This window comes from Dasypus novemcinctus, chromosome 28 (genome assembly GCF_030445035.2).
Source record: "Dasypus novemcinctus isolate mDasNov1 chromosome 28, mDasNov1.1.hap2, whole genome shotgun sequence".
Taxonomy (NCBI): domain Eukaryota; kingdom Metazoa; phylum Chordata; class Mammalia; order Cingulata; family Dasypodidae; genus Dasypus; species Dasypus novemcinctus.
In genome coordinates this window covers 43,392,462-43,417,235 of record NC_080700.1, presented here as the reverse complement: position 1 = coordinate 43,417,235, position 24,774 = coordinate 43,392,462, and the positions used below count along the sequence as shown (strand labels likewise).

The following is a 24,774-nucleotide window of genomic DNA, read 5'->3' as shown; positions in this document are numbered from 1 at the left end:
ATTTCTCATTCACACATCCCACCTGTGACATTCATCAGAGCCTTTGCCGGCGGCCATATGTCATCTTTTCCATCTCTAGCAGTTTATAGGTTTTTTTGTACTTTGAACTAGAAGAGGGAAAGAAGAAGAAGAAGAAAAAAAAAGGAATCATAGCTGCCATAAAAGGAATGAGGAAGTGAGAGCCACTGTCTGGTTGGTGACAGCCCATAAGGTTCTTTCCGGTCTAAGTAATAGTCTGAATTTCCACCTGCCCGCCTCCCCCCGCCCCTTATAATGCAGGGCGTGTGAAGTCAGAGTGGCTCAGTCTCTCTCCTCCAGTGGATTAGCAGTAGCAGAGGGACATGCCGTTTCTCCCATTTTCCACAGTTCACTGGAGATAGAGCTCTGGCTAGCGGCCTTCGGAGGGTAAGTGCTATAAATGAACAGGAACAGAAAACAGGCTGCCCGGGAGAGCACCGGTCACTGAAATGGTGTTAGTGGAAGAGAACTGGACAGTGGGAATAAGCGTAGCGTTCGAGAGGCTCGGAGCGCTGAATGTTGAAGTCTGCTCTTTTTTAGTCTAGGAATTCTGCAAATGTTGTCTTCGTTTTATGTTTACAAGAAGTAGCCTGATGGAAATAAGGTGTTTTGTTTTGTTTTTCTTTTGGATTAGATGAGAAAATCCATGTAAAGTATTTACTACAGTATCAGACATATTGTGAGTGCTCAAAAAAAAAGCTGTTATTATAACTGCTATTCAAATTATTTCTTTAAGGGAATGTACTAGATGAATGACACAAGTTGGAATGATAAAGATATCAGGCTTGAATGAGTTAGAAATAAGTGTGTCCGGATGCTGTTCTTTATAGTGTAAGACATCTGGTAGCACATATCTTTTCTCTCCAATAGTTTGAAGCTTAGTGTTTGGGCAAAGTGGCACTAAAATTGGCCAACTGATTCTGTGTGCTCAGCCTAACTGTTTTCCATTCTGATTTTTTGCAGACAGAGCCAAGACTTTACAGGAGCTAAATTCCTCTCTGGACCATCTGCCCAAACTCCAATGAAGGTGATAAGTAGCTGCAATGCTGCTGTACGTGCCCCTCTTGCATTTCTTATTTCACATTTTCTAGAAGCAAGAGTCAAAAGATGTTTATCTAACTCAATTTTTTTTCTCTTTTAGTCAAAAACACTAAATGCCAATGATATGGAGACATTCATTGGATGTCAATCAGAGGTAAGAAAGCAATTTTTTAAAATTTTTATCTGCACTGTAAAAAAATGGAAAACTCCTTTGTGTCCTAATTAAATACCATCTGGATTGTTTAATTATGTTTTAATCATAAATGCAGTAAATTAAACACATTAATTGGGATCTCATATGATGATGATCAGAACTTTAATATTAACTCTAGAGGCTAGAAAAAAAATCAATGTATTCTACTGGCCATTTTTAATATGAATAAAATGTTGTAGATAACTTTTGTGAAAAAGACTGGTTTCGGTAGGTTTCTTCACTCATTTTTAACTGAATAAATGTATATGTAATGAACGTATTTTTAGGGTGACATCAAGGAACACTCCTGGCTGGCATCATGCGAGAGTGAGGACAGTATTTGCCAGCTAATTGGTGAGTTCTGATACTGATCTTTTTTATAATTGCTAAAAACCAGTGTTCTTGATTTGCAAAACCGCAACACTTCTCTCTACTAGGAATTTTTTTTTTAATGTTCTTTTAAAGACCGCAGAACATTAACACTTAAATGGCCAGCATGCTCCGGCTCCTGAGAGTAGGAGAGTGCTCGGATAGAAGAGTCCTCTCTGTAGCCAATTTCCCAGCTCCCAAAGGGTTTTTGGTAGGGTTAACAAATCTGGCCTTTGATGTTTATGACAAAGCCTGTGTACATACGAAAAATACCCAATGCCTCTTCAGTTTTCTACTTCTCTAACAGAGACTGAATCTAAGAGACATGAAGAAATTTACTGATACCAAATCCCAAAGAACCCAACATTCACCCCTTAATTTTTTTCACAATGCATTTCATTATGATGTAACCCTGACCCAGGTCTCCTGAATTTTTAAGGTCAGGCCATTTAGTTTCTCCACCCTGCTTCCACATTCCAATGTACAATATATAGGAACAGGTGCCAATGCATTTAGGAAAGAATGCTTTTATAATTAGAAGGGTAAAAAGAAGAGAAAAAGAAGGAAGGCATGTTGTGAGGTGCAATGCACACTGCACACCGTTCTTACGAATTTTGGGAGGACAGACTATCTCGGTAATGTTTTACTGATAATGCCCAATTGCCAGGACTAGGTGCAGGGTGGTCTGTAGCAATTTGGGCTTGCCCTGTCCCAAGGCAGCCTCTGGGAGTCCCTTAAAAAGGTCTGCGAGATGCAGCGCTCCCCCTGGTGGCTTGTGATCAATGCTGCGGACTGGGCAAAGAGCTTCAAAACGATCCTGAGCAGGTCACTTCCTCTCCCCATAGGTTTCGTTTTGCTCACTACTCCAAGGGGGAGATTGATCTATTTCGCATCAGAAATGTCTACTGTAGTTATTAGGGTCAATGCATTAAGACTAGCTGTTTATGACCTGCAGAGCTGGGGTTTGCTCGTTTTCTGTAGCAAACAGCTGGCGAAGGGTAAAAACAGGAAAGGTGGGGACTCTGAGGATCCTTGGTGTTGATGTTTAGGGGCTGGTTGCCCTGGTAACAATGTGGTTGTTTTTTGGCTTGGTTTTTCTAGATTAAGATTCACACCGTTTGCTTCCTTGGAGTTTCGAAACGATTGCTCCCACATGGCATACCACAGATAACATGATGTGGCTGACAATATTAATTTTCTTAAACAGATCTTTCCTACTGAACAGTCTAATCTAATTTTTCTCTTGCCTTAATTTCTCGGCTGTAGAAATTAAGAAGAGAAAGAAGGTGTTGCCCTGGCCCTTTCTCATGAGAAGAGTTTCCCCTCCATCTGATTTTTCCGGGGCTTTGGAGCCAGAACTGAAAGCGTCTCTCTTCGACCAGCCCTTGTCAGTTATCTGCGGTGAGGACGACGCCCTTCCCAGGCCCATCCAGGTAGGCCACGTTTACTCAGAAACCTTCTTCCTCGGGCTGCTGGGGGTGAAAATTCCTTGGGATGTCTTAATGTAATTTGCCCACTGAACTCATTGGGGTTGAGCTTTCATTTTTTCCCCTTTTGACAATGGTGTTTCCACTCATCAGAGCAGGTCAGGAGACTGGATGGGTGCTAATGCTCTAGAAATGAGTTGTATTTGACAAGGAGTTCAGAGCGATGGGCCCTCCATCCCCCTGACTTCATGGAATTAAGAATGTGGAAATTTGGAGCTTTGGAAAAATCAGCAGAAAAACGTGGAGTATGGAGTATACTATCAGTTTATTATTAGAAATCCTTATATGGAATGATCCTTATATGGGATGCTTTGGAAGGAAGGAGGCCTGAAGTCATTTTAGAATGTGCAAAATTAGAAAGAAAGAAAGGAAATTCCTCCACAATTTGCCTCCTCTTGGGAAAATGGCAGGAGAAAGGGAGAAAGCTGTAGCAGTCGGACCAAAATGAAAAATTGACGTTAGTGGTTCCTGGTTAAGACTGGAGAGAGAACTAACTTTTATCAAGAGGTCCTTTTGACAGGTAAAGATAGGCAGTGTTCTTGTTCATTATTTCAATTCTCTTCTCCAATTCATAGATTTTATGTGTTAGTAGCAGCAGAGCATATATCTTCAAACTAGGAGTAACCACTTCCTATTCCTCACCTGTTTCCTGCAGGATATTCTTACTATTCTGTGCCTGAAAGGCCCTTCAACCGAAGGAATATTCAGGAAAGCAGCCAACGAGAAGGCCCGCAAAGAGCTGCAGGAGGAGCTCAACGCCGGAGGCATGGTGGACCTGGAGAGCCGCCCTGTGCACCTGCTGGCTGTCGTGTTCAAGGTGAGCTCCCAGCATCCGTGCCCAGGTGACCTGTTGGTGGGTCCCAGCCTGCAAATTCTCTAGAATTAGGAAACAGGTTTTTCTCCCTGAAAGTCTAAGGAAGCTCACCTCAGGGTTTAGTTGAGTTAGGTAAACCTTCTTACTTATCTGTATAAACTGCTCTGCTTCTCTATGACCCCAGATTCCAACCAAAAGTTCCATGACATTTCAGTGAGAAAAGGCAATTCGACTGTCCCATGGTCAAGTCTGTGCCCCTCAGAGTCCATGGGCCTGCGGCTCGCGCCCTTCAGGAAGCCTGCCGTCGGCAGCTGCTGAGACCCAGCTGCCTCGGTCACGGGGAGGAGCAGGGGGTCTCCAGCCGGGTTCTCTCAGGCAGAACGGAGGCGGGGTGGGCAGGGGAGCACGGCCCAGGTGTCAACGAGCAGGCAAACAAGCCCCCTCCGCCCACAGGACTTCCTGAGACGCATCCCGCTGAAGCTGCTTTCGTGCGAGCTCTTCGAAGAGTGGATGGGCGCGCTGGAGAAGGCGGAGGAGGAGGTCCGCATCGAGGCGCTCAGGCAGTAAGTGGGCAGAGCCTCTGACTCTGCACTCAACCGCTGGAGGCTTTCGGGGCTTCTGGTTCAAAAAGTTGTAACGTTTAGGGAATCAGAGCAGAGTCTGTTCACCTGACTCCAGAATAAAAACCAGGAGGCACCCTGGAAGTCCAAAGCACGAGTGTCAGGAAGTCCTGCCTCAACGAGTGGAACTCGCCGATTCCAAGAGAGGGAGGAGTCTGAAAACAGAAGCAGCTCAGGATGGCATTAGATGCAATCACAGGTGGCAGCTTTAAAGTGGGCAGCTGCGCGGCCTCCTTAGAGTGGCGTCGTGCAGGATGGCAATCCCTGAAGCCCAGCAGGCAGTTCAGGAAGGGATTGTTTGTTTGTTTGTTTTTTCCATAAAACCCTATAGTACATTTCATATTCTAATAATAACCAAAATGAAAATTATATTAAAAAAATTCTACTACCAGTAAAAAATAATTAAACATGTAAAGTGTGACCTGTTAGTGATTAGACAGCCCTAAATCTCTAACTTTAAGATAGCACCTTTTCCAATCCACATGAAAGCCGACTGTACGTATATGTAAAATTGTCCTATGTGGCTAAACATTTTCAATTAAATATTTATAGAATTGAAGACATTGGAGTATCTGTCCTAAAATTTAAAAACCCTAATAGTATCACAATAACAGTTTCTACCTAAAGACATAAAAGCTCCTTTATAACAAGAGCTTCTTAAGAGAAATGAAAATGATCTACATATTGGCATCACCATTTCGTTGTTTTCAAAACGTGAAGCCTTTAAAAATCTAATTTTCAGCAACCATGTCCAGGCGTTGCCTTGTTCATATTTATGAACATGCCCTTTTAAACTGATTTATTCTCCATAAAGATTTCTCTTCATAGTGTTAAGACATGTCACCTTCATTTCAAGAAAAGGCACGATTATATTTCAAGACAGCCAGTCTTGGCATGTTAGAAAACAGAAAGAAAGTCTATGTGTCTCGATGATTGCTCAGCAAAATGATTTTCAAATTTTAAAGGCAAACTGTGGAGTTTCATGCAGGACCTGCTTCCTAAGTTAAGATGTGTAGATAGTGCATTATTTAATTACACAGGCTGATTTCTCAGGCCTTCAAAACTCTGTGGTTAACCAGTTTCATTCCGTGTCAACTGCCACTGGAAGTGTCTGAATGGACGTTTCGCAATGGAACTTGTGCAAAAGCCTCTTCCTCATTTTGCAGGAAGTCGGGTCTAGGCAGAGACTTGCAGCTTGCTGAACCGGAGCCGCAGGGGCCCGGGCTCCCTGAGATCTGACATCTTCCCTCCCTCTCCAGGGTTGCAGAGAAGCTGCCCCGGCCCAACCTCCTGCTGCTCAAGCACATGGCCGCCGTGCTGCACCTCATCAGCAGGAACTGCGAGGTCAGCAAGATGGACTCCAGCAACCTGGCCATCTGCATCGGGCCCAACGTGCTGACACTGGAGACGCACCGGCACCTCTCCCTGGAGGCGCAGAGAGAGCTCAACAACAAGGTTTGTTCTGGTTTGTTAGGAGGAGCTCCCGATTGATGCCCGTCGGCTGCTCTACAAAAGCCCCACAAGGAAGGGCTTCAGAGTTCCTCTGCACGGCTCAGAATCACAACAGAAACATAAAACCCAGAATGCTTTCGTCCGAGTTCCTCTCCCTTACCGTAGACACGCATACTCTGTTGGACCCTGAGACAGAAGACAGGCTCTGCAGATTTTCACGTCAGTCTGTCTCCCAGGATAGGAAAGCCTTTTTGTTTTCGTTTTTCTTTTGTGCATCACACTTTGCCAGCCCAATGACAACCGCAAGAAACTATTTACTTAAATGAAAATTTTAGTGACTCTAAAGATATTCTTAAATTCTTATACAAAAACATGCATGTCTCAAAAACACCAAAGATTAATATCGAAGTTTAGTATATATGACAGCAACCAAATGCCTATAGGTTCTTTTCAGATACATAAAAATCTCTGATATTCACTTTGGCCCATCTCTAATAGCTGACCCCACCATACCCTCATCTATCCATCCCTAAAAAAAAAAAAAGAAAACAAAGGAAAACACCAAAGATGTCTTTCAAACTGACAAGCGTGTTTCTTTTCCTCACAGGTTAAGACCCTGGTGGAATTCCTCATCGATAACTGCTTTGAAATATTTGGGGAGAACCTGCCTGAGCCCTCGAGGATCGCTTCCGACGATTCTCTGGAACACACGGACAGCTCAGGTACAGAGCGTGCTGGCTATTGATTACGACTCTGATTAAAAACTCCATGCCCATCGGCCAGGTCCTGCCAGTTATGTAAAATATCTCTGGCATTTAAAAGAGAAACTGTCTTCACAAATCACCAAATCAGAGACATGCCACTCTGTGGGGGTGGTCATTAAACAGGAAAGCTTTGTGCTTTTATTTCCCTGCAACATCTCCTCAGAAATGCAGCTATTCCCTTCTTTGACTTCAGCCTGGAACATTCCCTCTTCCTAGTCTAAATCAAGAATAAGTGCTAATTTTACTAAGCAACCTTTAGCTGCAGGGTTGGGATAAGGAATTCATGTCTGCACTTAATAGGATACAGACCTATAAAACAGCCATTCAAAGGATCATTTTTAAAATTCAAGATCAATAAATTTTCAGTGAGGTGCTGCTTTCCCCTTTTCTCATTATTTTCCCCTCTCTTTTTAATCTTCCCTCTTCCTACTTCTCCTCTCCATCTCAAAACAGTAGACTTGGAAATCAATGTTAAGGTGATAGATTTTCGTATCTGATCAAGCCCCAAGGCAGCGCCTCCAAATCCCCCGGGGCCGTGGTTGGCGTGGGTAGGGGGCACTGTACCAACGTTTATTCCTAAAAGAGCCTGAACGAAAAGTCCACCTGTGCCTTATCTCCTCCCAGACACGTCGACCCTGCAGAACGACTCGGCCTACGACAGCACAGACCCCGACGCGGAGGCCGGCGGTGCCTGCGCCCCTCAGGGCCCGCGGGCCCGGGCGCACCCCCGGCTGGCGGGGGGCGAGGAGCAGGCCGCCCCGAGCCCGCGCGCGCTCAGCCTGCCGCCCGTGGGCGACGCCGGGCCCAGGCCCCAGGGCGCCCGCGGCCAGCCCGACAGGAGGTATTCGGAGCCCAGCATGTCATCCTCCCAGGAGGGCCTCGAGAGCCGGATGGCAAAGCAGAAACTAGCGAAAAGCCAGGACGACTTCTCCTCGGCCCGGCACGGGCCTGGCGCCCACGGGGAGGAGGCGGGAGGCCCGTTCCCAGAGGACGTTTTCCCTGCAGCCGAAGGCAAGAGCCTGAAAGCGAAGAGCTCGGGGCCGCCGTGGGGGCTGCTCCCCGAAGCCTCGTCCAGCAGCTCGCTGGAGGGCTCTGCTGACAGCTCACCCACGGTTTCGCCGTCCAGTTCCAAAAGACACTTTTTCACCCGACATCAGTCTTTCACCACCAAGTCTGAGAAGAGTAAGCCCGCCAGAGAGGTGAGGAAGCACTCCGTGTCCTTCTCCTTCGCCTCTCACAAGAGAGTGCTGACCAAAGCCCCCAGCTTCGGGTCCGGGAGAAGCAAGGGCGTCCCCAGAGACCAAGTCAACAAAAGTTCTAAGAAAGAAAACCTGCTCGGGGGCCGCGTGGTCCAGGAAAGGTGGCCCCAGCTCCAGAGCCACACGGCCACCGCGCACAGCTGCGGCGCCTTCGCCCTGTCGGTGGATGATGTGTTCCAGCTCGTGGATCAGAGGACCCCCGGGAGCCCGCCCTCCTACCAGGAGGCCCTTCGCTGGTGTCAGGCGTCGGAACTCACTGCCCGCGGGGGCCAGACCGTGGGCAGCCTGAGGGCAAGGCTGCTCAGCTGGGACTCGGCGCCCGCGCTGCCTGCGCCTGCTCACCAGGGGGGCGGTGCGAGACACGCACGCAGCGAGGGGCAACTCGGTGGGCACGGGCCGTCTCCTGTGGCCAAGAGCTGGACGCAGGCGAGGACCGCCGGCGCCCCCGTGGGAGCCGCGGGGCGGGTGGCCGTCGCAGGGCGGTCCGAGCTCCACCGGCTAAGGACTGTGTCTGAGGCCACGCGCCGGTGCAGGCAGCCGGGCTCTGAGGCCGGCCAACTCCGCTGTGCGAAAGAATCCTACATCTAGGAAGGCGCCGCTCAGGGCGCTCTGGGCGCAGAGGACTGCTGCGGGAACTGCTGGTGGAGTCTGTGGTCAAGGTGTCGCGCATAAGCTCTTCAAAGGGGCACGCCCCTCCTCCACGAGGCTCGCCCCCAGCGGGCGGGGGTGTGCCCGAATCTGTGCAATATGGAACAGGTGTACAAATGTGCCATAGATAGCGGGTACGGTGAGCCCGTCCGCGTAAGTGTGTGTACATAGCTGTTTGTGTACTTGAGGTAAACTCTCTGTACCTGTGGGCCGTATTTCTAAGGGTTAGCGTGTAAAAATATTCTTTTTTCAGTGTTGCCTCAGATGTCACGCCAATTTTCCAATCTTCCACCAACTCCACTTATAGGAAAACGTTTAAGTCTCTATTAGAAGTTTACTCTATTGAGCAGCTTTGTGACCACCGGTCACCCCGAAACAGATCAGACGGAGTTCGTTTGGGGTTTGGAGTTCCAATGGCATTATAAGGTTTAGTGAAAGAAAAGGCCATAATTAAAATTATGAAAAATGCTCACGTAGGTGCTTCTCCCCATGGATTAGGGAAAGCGCATCGCATCAATAGTAACGCATCAACAGCACTTTGAGTTTTTTATGGTTCAGTGATGATTATCCAAGAGTGTGATGGTAAACTGTTAGCTCTGCATTGGGGTCATATGAAACTTCAATGTAATTTCACTACAATAAATCGCCTTCCTTGTTGAGAGTATGAAAGGTCGTTCTTTATTTACACAGTGCTTCCTTCCCTGCGGTTCATAGAAATCCTCCAAGAAAATCGTTCACACTGTCGCTCGTGCAGGCAGCACTTGCTGACTTCATCTTCGCAGGCACCAGCCAGGCCGGGCAGCTCGCGTTCGGCGAGAGGCAGGAGGCGCCCTTTTCAGCAAGTAGTTCCTCAGAGTCCAGAAACCTGGGTATGAAAGTGTAACCTTTCTCATTTTTAGTGAATTAAACTTTACACTTTTATGCCTCAGTCTGTTCAATTATTCGCGAACAGTGGTAAATTGTGAGCTATGTGTCATAGAACTCCAGTGCTCAAGGATTACGATGTTTATACAGTATCTAAGAAAGACCCATTTTCCTTATTTTATCAAATTTTTCATAAAACTATGTACATGCTTTCAGTAACTTAGAATAATATTTTTGTATTGGCTAGCATCACTAGATGGTGAAGACCTATTCTTTTCAGAGGTGACTTATTAATATTTATCAAAGTTAATGTTGTTAATCAGATTGCTCAAGGCAGCATGTTCAAAACTAGTGTTACCATTAAAAACACTAACACCAGCATATCTGCCTTTCCAAGGGGCCCTCTTCTCTGACTGCTAACTGAAGAAGGGCAACCCCTTCCAGAGCTGGACTGTAATTGTAGTAGTCACCGGTTTTCAGCATCCAGCGTGGACCAGCACTGTGCTGCGTATTTCAAGGTCGCAAATCATCGTCATGCGCCTCCTCCGTGTTCTCGGCAACCTCCTGAGAGTCAGAGGCTTCTCGGCAGTGGAGCGCGAAGGACAGGAGGTGGAAGCCTCGGGTCTGTCTCCACTGCACCCCTCCACTGACCTCTGCGGGATGCACAGTCAAGAACACCCACCCAGATTTCCTTATGTTTAAGGAGTAGGAGTGTGACTGCACGCCGCTTGCCTCCACGCATTTATGAGCTTCTTGTGGCCGAGCAAAACCCATGATTGTTAATATTCTTGAAAAGTGGAAACAAAGGTCGGGTATTTCAAATCCTGCACACAGTGGCCATCCCAGTTTCAGAAGAACATGTAGGTCACCGGCCTTTTAAAATAAGATTTCTCAACCTGGTCCCCAAGTTTCACAAAGGAGTCCTTAAAGGCACGTGATTATGCCAATGATTTTTTTTAGATTTATTTTTCATTTATTTCTCTCCCTTCCCCCTCCCTCCAGTTGTCTGCTCTCTGTGTCCATTCACTGTGTGTTCTTCTCTGTCCGCTTTGTATTTTTGTCAGTGGCACTGGGAATCTGTGTCTCTTTTTGTTGCATCATCTTGCTGCGTCAGCTCTCTGTGTGTGCGGCGCCACTCCTGAGTGGGCTGTGCTTTTTTCATGTGGGGCGGCTCTCCATGCAGGGCACACTCCTTGCGCATGGGGCTCCCCTATGCAGAGGACACCCCTGCATGGCACAGCACTCCTTGTGTGCATCAGCACTGCGCATGGGCCAGCTCACCACAGGGGTCAGGAGGCCCTGGGTTTGAACCCCGGATCTCCCATGTGGTAGGCAGACACGCTATCAGTTGAGCCACATCCCCTTCCCACACCAATGATTTTTAACATGTCACCATAACCAGGGGGCTGAGGCTTGCAGGGAGACCTGGAGGAGATTCAAAGGATGCTTAGGAAGGACCCAGGACAGTGGAGTTCTGTCCTGAATGGGTTTACCAACGGGGGGCAGAATGACCACGGGGACAAGGTACAAATGTGGCTGACACCCATGCGAGGTGTATGGGAGAGTGGTGGAGGTCAAGGCTGAAGTAAAGGCTTACGTCCCAATCCAGGGCTTATTGCCAGCCCCTGGGGCCGTGCTGAGAGGACACCTGTGTCCCACCCACCAGCACCACCCAGCACCGAAAAGAACTGGACTCGGGGGAATTAGCCTAGAGCTGAGCAAGCACCACATGAAAAGCCACGTTCCGTTTGGGTCCCATCGCAGCTGTGGTTCCTACGGTTCGTAGCACTAAAAAGTAAGTTCATGGCCACAGCGCTTCCAAGGGCCGCCGTAAACGAGCCTTTCCAAAGCGCTGTCAGCACTGTTTATCCTAACGCATTTTTTAAAAGAGTAAATTTATAGGTGAATTTTTCTGATTGTGATCTCTCTGGAAGGATCAAGCACGTGGAAACTCACATCAGCTGGAATCTCACATAGTTCGAGGTTTTTTTAAATACTGAGTTATGGAAGACCTTAACTCTAATTCTGCAAATCCACCTAGTAAAGACATTTGGCTAGAGATGGCAGAGAACTGCTTTTTAGCAATATTTTAAACGTGGGCTGGGAGCCTGTGTTGTTTCCATGCCAGAGCCCTGTGAGGGTCCAGAGCACAAATTAAACATAACCGAGAAAAACACAGGGGGATGAGGTGCTGCCCCCATCCCAGCATCAGCTATGAAGAGGGAAGCAGGCTAAGAGAAACAAACATGCACAATGCTAAATCTTACCCATAAAAGGAAACGCAGAATCGTAACATCTCAGGAGGAAAAGAAAGGCCACGTGCCAGCCTGGAGGGAGAACGTGGCTCCACTTTGCCACCCCCAGGCCTGTTCCCAGGGCCGCCCCTGTCTGAGACTGGACCGTCCATCTGTAAATGCAGACAGCAGAGCAGCCGCGGTGCCTGCACTAGAGATGCTGGTCACTGAGGCTCAAGCAGAAGGGGCTGTGCTCACTACTAAAGAGCAGATGGGGGAGGCAGACGTGGCACAACTGATAGAGTGTCCCGCCTACCACATGGGAGGTCCAGGGTTCAAACCCAGGGCCTCCTGACCCGTGTGGTGAGCTGGCCCATGTGCAGTGCTGATGCGCACAAGGAGAGTCGTGCCACACGGGGGTGTCCCCCACATAAGGGAGCCCCACGTACAAAGAGTACGCCCCGCAAGGAGAGCTGCCCCATGCAAAAAAGGCACAGCCCACCCAGGAGTGGTGCCACACACACAGAGAGCTGACGCAGCAAGATGACACAACAAAAAGAGACACAGATTCCCGGTGCTGCCGAGGGTGCAGGCAGACACGGAAGAACACACAGCGAGTAGACACAGAGAGCAGATAACGGGGGCTCGGGGAGTAGGGGAGAGAAATAAATAAAAATTTAAAAATCTAAAAAAAGAAAGAAAAGGGATCTATGCTGATATTCCTTAAAAAAAAAAAAAAGAGCAGACAGGCCATCCAGGGCAGGCGGGGGCTCCTGACCTCCGCCACGTGTTCCCCACGCACAGGACCAGTGTCGTGACGCAGCCTGAGCAGTCACACAGAGCCCTGCCCTCTGTCTGGTTCCATGTTCTCTGTCACCATCTTAAAACTCTTAATAATTTTTGCACCCCGCACTGAGTCCCACAAATCGTGCGGCCAGTCCTGTCCACGCTTTCTGGCTCTTTGTTCCACCATCCCTTCTCTGAGCATGATGCTTTGTCCAGCCTTTCCCCCCCAGTTCTGGGCAGGGACCTTGAAGGACCTTTCTTGCTCAATAACTTCTCCCTCCATCCAGTGGCCAGAGCTTAGTAGTCCCATGCTCACTCTTTTTCTTTTCTTTTTTTTTTTTTTTTAAAGATTCATCTTATTTATTTCTCCCCCCTTCCCTTGTCTGCTCTCTGTGTCCATTCGCTGTGTGTTTTGTGACCGCTTCTATCCTAATCAGCGGCACTGGGAATCTGTGTCTCTTTTTGTTCCGTCATCTTGCTGCATCAGCTCTCTGTGTGTGTGGCACCACTCCTGGGCAAGCTGCACTTTCTTTCACGCTGGGCGGCTCTCCTTACCAGGTGCACTCCTTGCATGTGGGGCTTCCCTACACGGGAGACACCCCTGCGTGGCACGGCACTCCCTGCGCACATCAGCGCTGCGTGTGGACCAGCTCACCACCCGGGTCAGGAGGCCCTGGGTTTGAACCCTGGTCCCTCCATATGGTAGGTGGACGCTCTATCCATTAAGCCACAACTGCTTCCCTGCTCACTCTTATTTGCAAAGAAGTCTGGAGAACATGTGATTTCACCGGCACATCAGTAAGAAAGAAAGGGAAATGGATACTAAATAGGCTTCAGCTGTATTTCTAACAGCAAACGACTGGAAACAACTTCCATGTCTACCGTTAAGGAATTATTGGTTAATTAAATTATGACATAGCCATACAGTTACAAAAATTTCAATGCAGCTACACAAAAGCATGAGAAATCTCTTCAGCTACTGATACAAAAAGTTCTCCATGATACACTGAGTAGAAAAGAGCAATGTGCAGGTCAGTGTGTATAGTATGCTATTATTTGTGATTAAAAGAAATTAGCAAGAGTACTTGAACATGTTTTGGGGAAATGGGAACTAAGGTGATGGAACCAAGACTCGGTGGAAAGTCTTTTACTATGATATACTTTATATTTTTGGGTTTGAGTTATGTCAATGTATTACCGATTCAAATACCAAATATAAACTAATAATAGCGACCATTAAGAGTTTATTACATGCCAAGCACATGTAAGTGAGTTGAGAAATCCTGGGCAGGGGTTTCAACAGGATCACAGTGGAAGAGAGCGCTGGAAAGGGGGTTCAGGAACAGCTTTGGGAGGGTGCTGAGTATTCTCAGAAAGGGGCTTCAGAGAGGAGGAGCTGAGTGGCCAGGCTTTTGCTGAAAGAGCATCTGAGGTGGTCGATCTCCAGGCATCACGGGGGTGTCTGGAAGGAAGAGCCCCTCGGGGCAGCACACCCCCTTCTGAAGATACCACCCAAACTTCGGGACATTTGCTCGGTCAATAGGAATTCAGCAGGTGCTGCAAAGGGTACAGAGAGGGCCGATGGCGCCCAATGACGACCAACAGTTATGTATCTGCGAAAGGGGCAGGGGGCTTCCTGCAGAGAACAGGGTGGGCGAGGGGGCAGGTGGAAGCCTGCATCAAGCTTGGCCAGTGAGTGGCACAAACCTTGCATAAATTACTTAATCTCTCGGTGCCCGGGCTGTTCCCTCTGCAAACTGTGGATAACAATATCACCTACTTCACAGGGCTGTTACGGGGACTAAATGAGAAAATAGGCACAAAGTGCCCTGTGGCACCCAAAATACCCCAGATGTTCAAGAAATACCATAAAATTTAGATGATTTCCCGTTAATGCAAGCGTGTTAGGTCATTTGTTCCCTATGAACTCAAGTAAAGGATCCTATATTAATTCATATTCATAATCACGAAGAGAAATTTTTTTATTTCTCGGTGTGGATTTTTTGCCATTTGAAAACAAGTGCTGTTCAGAAATGTAATCCATACTGTCGAAGCTTTTAATGTCATAGTTAAGTAGGAGATCTCATGAAAGATTAAATCATTTAACTCCACTTAGATAATAAAAGCTGGGGAATGTGGATTTAAGTAGAGGCCCCCCCTTAAATTATCGTTCATTTCCTTCTTACAGTGGAATCTTAATTTGACTTGACAATTCAGCATAACAGTAATTTCATTATGATAAAATGGGATCTTGGAAAAATATCAAATTTTCAAAGCATACATATTTTTTAAACACAAAAAAATCTAGAGAAAAAGTAATGTAAAATATATAGGAAATAAAGATATTTCAAATAACCTGAAAAGAAGTGTTAGCAAATTCACATGCTAGCTCTAAAAAGCATAAACTCACTACATTGTGTACCTTCTGATTCTCTCTAAATTCATTACATAATTTGAATATAGCTACCAGATTTTCAGTAGTTTCCAAAAAAGTATTTGGTTATGATCTCAGAAACTATTAGAAAGTCATGTATCCAAAATTCTTTAAAGACGCCTCCTAAACAGTATAGGAGGTAAGTCATGTGAACTATCTAATTCTCTCTCTCTCTCTATATATATATATATATCTACTTCACTCTTTATATCTAATTCAAATTGACCCTGTGTACAGTTAGCTATGGGAAAAGAAATTGAAGCTATTTGAAAAGATTGCAATTTTTTCACAGTTGAAAGCAAGACCTTTCTTACTTACTGTGGGGAAGTGCTTTGACATTCCTGTTTGGGACACGAAGGAGGGTTTGGATTACAAGAGGTCAATTCTCAAGATACTTGCTTCCCTTCTTGTTTCTTCTCATCCCTCCATTCTCTGCATGGCAGCATGATCTAACTGAAGGAGAAAATAAGCTGGGTTGAAAACTAACGTCTGCTCTTCACTCTACTTACTACGTTAGTGTTGTCCCCAGCAAGTACCTAAGCGGCTTTATGTATTTGGTCCTTTTTGGTATATTACATGATTTGTTCTTCTATTGGCTTATTTATAAGTCAACTTTACTAAGGTATAATTTACATGCAATAAACTACATTCATTCAAAATGTACCATTTGATGATAGATTGAATGAAAAGACTACCAACACTCAAAATATGGAACACTGCCATCAACCCCAAAAGTTTCCTTGTGCTCTTTGCAGTCTGACCCTCCCTGTCCCAGGCAACCTCTGATCAGCTCTATTTCACTGTAAATTATATTTTCTAGAACACAGTATAAATGTAATTGTACAGTGTGTTACCTTTTGTCTTCTTTCACTCTGCATTGTATCCATGTTGTTGCATATATCAGCACTTAGTCCTTTTCATTGTTGAGTAGTCCTCCATCATGTGGGTAGTTTATAATATGGTTATCATTTCACCTGTTGATAAACAATTGAGTTATTTCTGGTTTTTGACTGTTACAAATAAAGCTGCTATACCTGTTTGTGTACAAGTCATTTTGTGAGCATATGCTTTCATTTCTCCAGCGTAAACACCTAAGCGTGGACTAGTTGGATCATCTCAACTTTGGAAGATACTGCCAAACTGTTATCCAATGTGACTCTACCACTTAACGTTCCTCTCAGCAGTGTGCTCAGTTCCAACTGCTCCACCTCGTTGGTAACTCTTGGTGTGGTCGGTTTTTTGTTTTTCTGTTGTGGTCATTCTAGTGGGTATGCAGTAGTAGATCCTTGTGGTTTTAAACTCATTTCCCTTTGACTAGTGATATCGAGCATCTAATATGTGCTTATTAGCCATTTGTGAAGTGTCCAATCTTCTACCCATTTTAAAATCTGGGTTTTCCATCTTCAAATTAATTTAATTTTAAGAGTATTTTATGTATTCTGGACACAAACTCATGCACAGATATGTTTTGCAAATATTTTCTTTCAATCTGTGACTTGTCTTTTTGTTCTTACTTTCTTATGTCTTTCCAAGAGCTCATGCTTTTTCTTTTTTTAATAAATGATGAGAATTTTTTTAAAAGATTTTCTATTTATTTACTTCTCCCCCCTCCCTCCATTATCTGCTCTCTGTGTCTATTTGCTGTGTGTTCTTCCGTGTCTGCTTGTATTCTCATCAGGCAGCTCCATCCTGGGACCTTCCAGAGTGGGAGAGAGGCAATCGTTCTCTTGCACCACCTCAGCTCCCTGGCCTGCTGCATCTCTTATTATCTCTCCTCTGTGTCTCTTTTTGTCATGTCATCTTGCTGCACAAGCTCTCTGAGTGGGCCAGCACTTCTGTATGGGGCAGCAGTCCTGCGCAGGGCAGCACTCCCTGCAGGCCAACACTTCATGTAGGCCAGCTCACCAGCAGGCCAGCTTGCCTTCACCAGGAGACCCTGGGTATCAAACCCTGGACCTCTTACATGGTAGGTGGGAGCCTGATTGCTTGAGCTACATCCACTTCCCACATGCTTTTTATTTTGAGGAGGTCTGTTTTAATATTTCTTTTCTTTGTGCTTTCTGTGTTCAGTTTATTAAATCTTTGCCTTACCCAATGTCACAAAGATTTTTTCCCCTAGGTTTTCTTCTAGAAGTGTTAGTTTCAGATTGTACATTTAGATCCATGATCCATTTAAAGATTTTTTTAACAAATCCATTTTATTGATACATATTAATAAAGCACACATTTCATCTAAAGTGTGCAATCAATGTTATCTGGTATAATCACGTAGTTGTGCATTCATCTTCTGTGTATGATATGAAGTATCATTGTACATTTTTTTTCCATATTGACATTCAGTTTTTCCAAGACCACTTCTTTTTTTTCTTTTTGACACTTTTTAAATTAATGTTAATAGATCACAAAGAACATTACATCAAAAAACATTAAAAAAAACATAAGAAGTTCCCATATACCCCCCTCGACACCCCCCACCCATCATTCCTGAAAATTGTGTATTTTTGAAGATATATACACCACAAAAAAAAAAGTTACGTTAAAAACATAAGAGGTTCCCGTATACCCCCCATCCCCTACCCCACTTCTCCCACACCAACAACCTCCCCCATCATTGTGACACACTCATCGCACTTGGTGAACACATTTTGGAGCACTACTGCACCACATAGATAATAGTTTACCCTGTAGTTCACATTCTCCCCCAGTACATTCAGTGGGTTATGGCAGGATATATAAAGTCCAGCATCTGACCCTGCAATGTCATTTAGGGCAACCCAAAGTCCCAAAAATGCCCCCATATCACATCTCTTCTTCCCACTCCCTGCCCTCAGCAACTACTATGGCCTTTTGATCCACCTCAGTGCTACAATTTCTTCTATTACTAGTCACAACAGTTTTATAGTAGAATATCAGTAAGTCCACTCTAACCCATATTCTATTCCTCTATTCTGTGGACCCTGGGATGGTGATGTCCACTCCACCTCCAGATCAAGAGGCAAGACTACTTCTTGAAAAGACTTTTCTTTCCCCTTGAATTGCCTTGCTGCCTTGGTAAAAAATCAATTGACTGCATATGTATAGATTTATTTTTGAACTCTACTGTTTCATGGATCACACACCTATTTTTATAGCATACTATCTTGATTATTGGAATTTTATAGTAGGTCTTGATATCAGATAGTATAAGACCTGCAGTTTTGTTTTCCTATTTTCAAAATTATTTGGGCTATTCTAAGTCCTTTGCATCTATATAAATTTTAAAATCAGCTTGCCAATTTCAAGGGATTTTGATTAGTGATACATTGAAACTATAGATAAATTTAGGGAAAATTGCTTTCTTACAATTGAATCTTCCAATCCATATAAATAGTACATACTTCCACTTGTTTAGGCCTTTTAAAATATCTTTTAGCAATATTCTGTTGTATTTAGTATATAGATCTTCTGCATCTTTTGTTAAATTTTTCCTAAATATTTTGATTTTTGGATCTCCTCTAAATGAAATTGTTCATTTCACTTTCCAACTATTTGCTGTGAGTATATAAGAATACAATCAATTTTTGTATTTAACCTTATATTTTATTACCTTACCACTGTCACTTATTTCTAGTTTTTATTTTTATTTTTTTTAATGTCTCATACCACTTTTTGTCTAAATGCACTTTATTTTTTCTGCCCCTCCCCCTCCCCTTCCCCACCCAGCTGTTCTTGTTGTGTCCATTCGCTGTGTGATTTCCTGTATCTATTTCTCTTTTTGTCTTCTCACCTTTCTCCTCTAGGAGTCACCAAGATTCAATCCTGGGGATCTCTGATGTAGAGAGAGGTTTCCTGTCAATTGCACCATCTCAGTTCCTGGTCTCTGCTGTGCTCCACCTTGACTCTCACCTTCGTCTCTCTTTTGTTGTGTCATCATCTTGCTGCGTGACTCACTTGTGCGGGCACTGGCTCACCACGTGGGCACTCAGCTTGCTGTGCAGGCACTCAGCTCACCATGTGGGCACTGTGTCACTGCACGGGCACTGGCTCACCACGCAGGCACTAATTGTGCACTCATGTGAGCACTTGGCTCACTACCTGGGCATGCTGCTTGCTACACGGGCACTCATGTGGGCACTCAGCGACCATGTGGGCACTTGGCTCGCCACACGGGCACCCACATGGGCACTTGGCTCACTGCACAGGTACTGGGCTCACTGCGTGGGCACTCAGCTCACCACACGGGCCCTGGCTCGCCGCACAGGCACGCTTTCTCTTCTTTTTCACCAGGAAGCCCCAGGGATCAAACCTGGGTTCTCCCATGTGGTAGGCGGAGGCCTAATCACCTGTGCCACATCCACTTCCCTCTGTTTTTAGGTCCTCATTATTTTAAATGTAAATAAGCATGTAATCTGCAAATAAGGACAATTTTACTATCTTTCAGATCATTATTTTATGTCTTCTTTCTGCTTTATTGAGATGGCTAAAATACAATGTTAAATAAAGTGGTAAGACTCAGCATATTTGTTCCTGATTTTAGTAGGAAAGAATTCAATAGTTCACATTACATATGACATTACCTGTAGATTTTCCATAGATGTACTTTATGAGGTTGAAGAGGTACCCTTATATTCTTAGTTTGCTGAGAATTTTTCTTATGAATGGATATTGAATTTTTTTCATATTTTTTCTAAGTATTAACATAATCATGTGATTTCCCCCTTTATTCCGTTAACATGGATAATTCCATTGATTCTCTAATGCTAAACCAACTTTGAATTACTTGCATACACTCAGCCTGGTCACAACGTATTTCCTTACTTTTTTAAAACAATATTGTCAGAGTTGATTAGCTAATATTTTGTTAAGGATTTTTACTAACATTTACATTTATGAGGGATATTACCTTGTCATTTCTTGGTAAAGTCTGTGTCAAGTTCTGGTATCACAGTTTTGCTGGCCTCATAAATGAGTTCTAAGGTGTTCCCTTGTCTTCTGTGTCTTAAAAAAGTTAATGTAAGACTGGCGTTATTTCTTGTATGTTCATGGAATTCAGCAGTAAAATCACCTGACCCTAAAGTTTTCTTTGTGAGAAGATTTTGATAGTCACAGAGTTAACTATATTTTAATACCTACAGAGCTATTCTATTCCATCTTGGATTAATACTGATAATTTGTATTTTGAAAAGAATTTATCCATTTCCTCAAAATCATCAAGATTGTTGGTTTGTTTTCAGTATTCTCTTTTAATTCTTTTGATATTAATATATGTCTTAATCCTGATATTGGCAACTTATGTTCACTATTTTTCTTTCATCAGTGTAGCCAGGGATTTATCAAGTTCACTGAACTTTTCAAAGAACTAGCTTCCAGTTTGTTAATTTCCTCTATTGGTTGACTGTCTTCTATTTCTTTGATTTTTGATCCTATCTTATTTCTTCCCTTTTATGTGCTTTTGTTTAACTTTCTTTTCTTTTCCAAACTTCTGTTTACTGCTCCAAATTTCCCTCTTAGCATTTAGCTGCACCTTACAATTTTTGCTATGTTGTATTTTCATTATCACTCAATGGAAAATATTTTATAATTTTCTTTGGCCAATGGAAACATAATCTATGTGGCAGGAATCCTTTTAAATTGCTCTATGGCATAGCATAAGGTCTATCTTGGTGAATGTACCATGTGCACATGAAAAAACATATATTCTGCAGTTGCTGGGTGTAGCATTCTATAAAAATCAATTAGGGAAGCAGATTTGGCTCAATGGATAAAGTGTCCATGTACCATATAGGGGGTCCAGGGTTCAAACCTAGGGCCCCCTGACCTGTGTGGTGAGCTGGCCCACACACAGTGCTGATGTGCGCAAAGAGTGCTGTGCCACGCGGGGGTGACCGATGTCACTGATGAGAATACAAGCAAACACAGAAGAATACACAGTGAATGGACACAGAGCGCAGACAACTGGGGGGTGGGGTGGGGAGAGAAGTAAATAAAAAATAAATCTTAAAAAAAAAATCAGTTAGGTCAAGATGATTGATCGTGTTGTGTTGCTCAGTTGTTCTATCCATTGCTGGATTCTGTCAAGTTCTATCAGTTGCTAAGTGAGGATGCTAAATCTTCTAAGGTTGTGAAACTATCTCTATTTCATTAAATTTTGGTTCATTTATTGTGAGGGTTTAAATATATCACATTTATTATTGTAATATCTTTCTCATAAATCAATCTTTTTCATTACATAATGTATTTTTATCTGGTAATAGTCTTTGTCTGGAAGTCTATTTTATCTAATATTAATATAGCCACCTCAGGTCTCTTATGCTTACTACTTGTGTGATATGACTTTTCATCCATTTCTTTCAACATTTCTGTATCTTTATACTTAATGAGTATCTCTTCTAGGCAGCGTATAGTGGGGTCTTGCTTATTTTCAATCCTGATAATCTCAGCATTTATGTGACTATTGATATGGGTGAATTTAGGTCTACTATTTTATTGTTTTATGTTTGTCTCCTCTGCCTTTAGTTCCTCTGTTCCCACTTTCCTACCTTCTTTTGAACTATTTGGATATTTTGTAGAATTTCATTTTAATTTTGCTTTTTGTATTACTTCTTAGCAGTTAAGTAAATCCTTAATTTCCCATAGTTTATATATAATATACAGGGCCATTTACCACAACTTCACCACCACCATTTTTTATACTATAGTATGTGTATATATTCCACATAAATACAATATTAAATCCTATAAGGCAATGCTGTAGATTTGGTTTACATAGTGATGTATATTTTAAAGGAATTAAGCGGGGAAAATATTTATCATTTATGATCTCTTCTTTCTTTTCTGAAGTTCCAAGTCTGCATATCATTTCCCTTCAAAGAACTTCATTTAGTTTCTTCTAGTGCATGTCTTATGGTGACAAATCTCTTTGTTTTTCTTTATCTAAAAATGTCTTTATTTTGCTTTCATTCTTGATGGACATTTTTGTTGGAAACAGAATTCTAGGTTGACAATTTTTACATTAAGCACTTTAAAGATATTGTTCCACTGTCACTTGATTTCCATCGTATCTGATGTGAAGTCTGGTATCATTCAAATCATTGCTCCTCTCTATAAAATACGTCCTTTTTCTCTGACTGCTTTCAAGATTTTCTCTTTGTTTTTGACTATGACAAGTCTAGCTGTGGTTCTCTTTGCATTTATCCATTTGGAATTTACTGGGTTTATTGAATCTGTACATTTAAATATTTCATTAAGTTTAGAAAGTTTTCAGCCATTATTTCTTCAGAGATTTTCCATCTCATTTCTTTCTTTTCTCCTCCTAGGATTGTAACTATCCATATGTTAGCCTTTTTAAATGATCCCACATAGGCTCTCTATGTTTCTCAATCTTTTATCTCCTTTAGATTAGTTTCTATTGCTTCATTTTCAAGTTTAGTTATTCCTTCCTCTCTTATTGTCATTGTTCTATTAAAGCCTATCCAATAAATATTTTATTTCATATATTGAATTTTCATCTCTAAAATTTCCATTTGATTCTTCACAAGTTTTCCCTTTCTCTCCTGGCATTTCCTATCTTTTATTTACTATGCACACATTTCCTTTACTCCATTGAACACAGTTATAAGAATTGCTTTAAAGCCTTGCCTGATAGCATCAACATTTTAGTCATCTCAGAATGGCCTCTTTTGTATCAACTGTTCCTTTGACAAAAGGTGACATTTTCCTGATTCTTCCGATTTTTAGTAATTTTGGAACAAATCTTAGACATCGTGAGTGTTATGTGGTTAAGACTTTGAATTCTGCTACATTGATTCCAAGATTGTTGATACATTCTTTTATCAGGCAATTAACTTGGTTAGACTCAAACTGAAAACTCTGTCTCACCTGTGGTGGGTAGCAGATCAAATCTCAGTTCAGTAATCTAAACCCTAGCTGCAAGTTCTTTTGACTCTGCCTTGTGCATGTATAGGTTCAGGGATCAGTTAGAGACTTGAGCAGAACTTAAACACAGAATTCAAGCCACCCCTTCCCTGGTTCTGTCCACTTTAGGGCTCCCCCCTTGCATTCTTGCAGCTGTGATGATCTCATGCTCCATCCTCTGATTCTTCAGGCCAGGAAGATGGCTGGCTGGCTCTTGGAGTTATAGCTATGCGCACACACTTCATGATTATGGACCATCCTCTGGCCAAAGGGGAAAAAAAATGAGGACAGCCCCTCTTCCAAGATTTAATTCCCCTGAATAATCCTCCAGTTTCAGTCCACTGTCCAGATCCCTCAGGTAGTTGTTTATCATAGCCTGTCTAGAGTTTTTAGTTGCTCTTAGGTTGGTGCAAAAGTAATTGTGGTTTTGCATTGTTGAAATTTGCCACTTGATATTGGAATATATTGTCAAATAAATGTGGTTTTGTTATATATCATTTTAATGTGCACTTCTTGCTTTACGGGTTTTGTTTTTGTTTTTTTTTTTTTGCTAATGACTTATTACTTGCTGTTTATTTTATATTTATTTTAGACTATGGAAATGATGTTAGACAAAATACAAATTCAAGCAATTTTCTTATTTGAGTTCAAAATGGGTCATAAAGCAGCAGAGACAACTCACAACATCAACAACACATTTGGCCCAGGAACTGCTAATGAACAAACAGTGCAGTGGTGGTTCGAGAAGTTTTGCAAAGGAGACGAGAGACTTGAAGATAAGTGGCATAGTGGCCAGCCATCGTAAGCTGACAACAACCAATTGACAGCAATCATCGAAGCTGATCCTCTTACAACTACATGAGAAGTTGCCAAAGAACTCAACATCGACAATTCTATGATCATTTGGCATTTGAAGCAAATTGGAAAGTTGAAAAAGATCAATAAGTGGGTGCCTCATGAGTTGACATAAAATTTTTTTAAAAGTCATCATTTTGAAGTGTCATCTTCTCTTATACCATACAACAACAATGAACCATTTCTTGATCGGATTGCGATGTGTGATGAAAGTGGATTTTATATGACAACCAGCAATGACCAGCTCAGTGGTAGGACCAAGAAGAAGCTCCAAAGCAAGTCCCAAAGACAAATCTGCACCCAAAAAAAAGGTCATGGTCACTGTTTGGTGGTCTGCTGCCAGTCTGATCCACTACAGGTTTCTGAATTCCAGTGAAACCATTACATCTGAGAAGTATGCTCAGCAAATTGATGAGATGCAGCAAAAACTGCAACATCTGCAGCTGGCATTGGTCAACAGAAAGGGCCCAATTCTTCTCCACAACAATGCCCAACCACATGTCATACAACCAATGTTTCAAAAGTTGAATGAATTGGGCTACAAAGTTTTCCTTTGTCCGCCACATTCACCTGACCTATTACCAACTGACTACCACTTCTTCAAACATCTCAACGACTTTTTGCAGGGAAAATGCTTCCACAACCAGCAGGATGCAAAAAATACTTTCCAAGAGTTAGTCAAGTCCCAAAGCACAGATTTTTATGCTACAGGAATAAACAAACTTATTTCTCATTGGCAAAAATGTGTTGATTGTAATGGTTCCTATTTTGATTAATAAAGATGTGTTTGAGTCTAGTTAAAATGATTTAAAATATGGTCCAAAACCACAATTCCTTTTGCACCAACCTAATATTTTGGGAAGCGTTTGTCTGCTTGGTGTCTGCTCCACCATACCACTGGGTGTGTCTTCACCACTGAATATGCAATACCTCGTTATGAGCCCTCAGCTCTTGGCTGGGGTCCCTGAACCCCAGCAGGCTTATTAAAAAGATAAGATGTGATCATATCTGTGATAGTTTGAAGCTGTCATGTCCTTAGAGCT

At 43.3% G+C, this 24,774-nt stretch overlaps 1 protein-coding gene across 1 annotated transcript; it reads left to right on the top strand.

The window, feature by feature from the left end:
- Nucleotides 1–241: 241 nt before the first annotated feature.
- On the top strand, nt 242–9,334 carry TAGAP (T cell activation RhoGTPase activating protein). The gene is made up of 10 exons (XM_004461155.3): nt 242–405; nt 982–1,069; nt 1,160–1,213; nt 1,540–1,606; nt 2,888–3,054; nt 3,764–3,925; nt 4,376–4,485; nt 5,802–5,997; nt 6,602–6,716; nt 7,383–9,334. The coding sequence occupies exons 2-10, from the start codon at nt 1,040–1,042 to the stop codon at nt 8,603–8,605; spliced, it is 2,124 nt and encodes a 707-aa protein (XP_004461212.1). The 5' UTR covers nt 242–405; nt 982–1,039; the 3' UTR covers nt 8,606–9,334.
- Nucleotides 9,335–24,774: the final 15,440 nt, after the last annotated feature.

Bases quoted from the DNA above. Each gene is read 5' to 3' on its own strand.
- TAGAP (XM_004461155.3), top strand. From the start codon at position 1,040: ATGAAGGTGATAAGTAGCTGCAATGCTGCT. The intron at 1,607-2,887 runs GTGAGTTCTGAT...TCTCGGCTGTAG, and splicing joins CAGTATTTGCCAGCTAATTG to AAATTAAGAAGAGAAAGAAG. The intron at 3,055-3,763 runs GTAGGCCACGTT...TGTTTCCTGCAG, and splicing joins CCCTTCCCAGGCCCATCCAG to GATATTCTTACTATTCTGTG.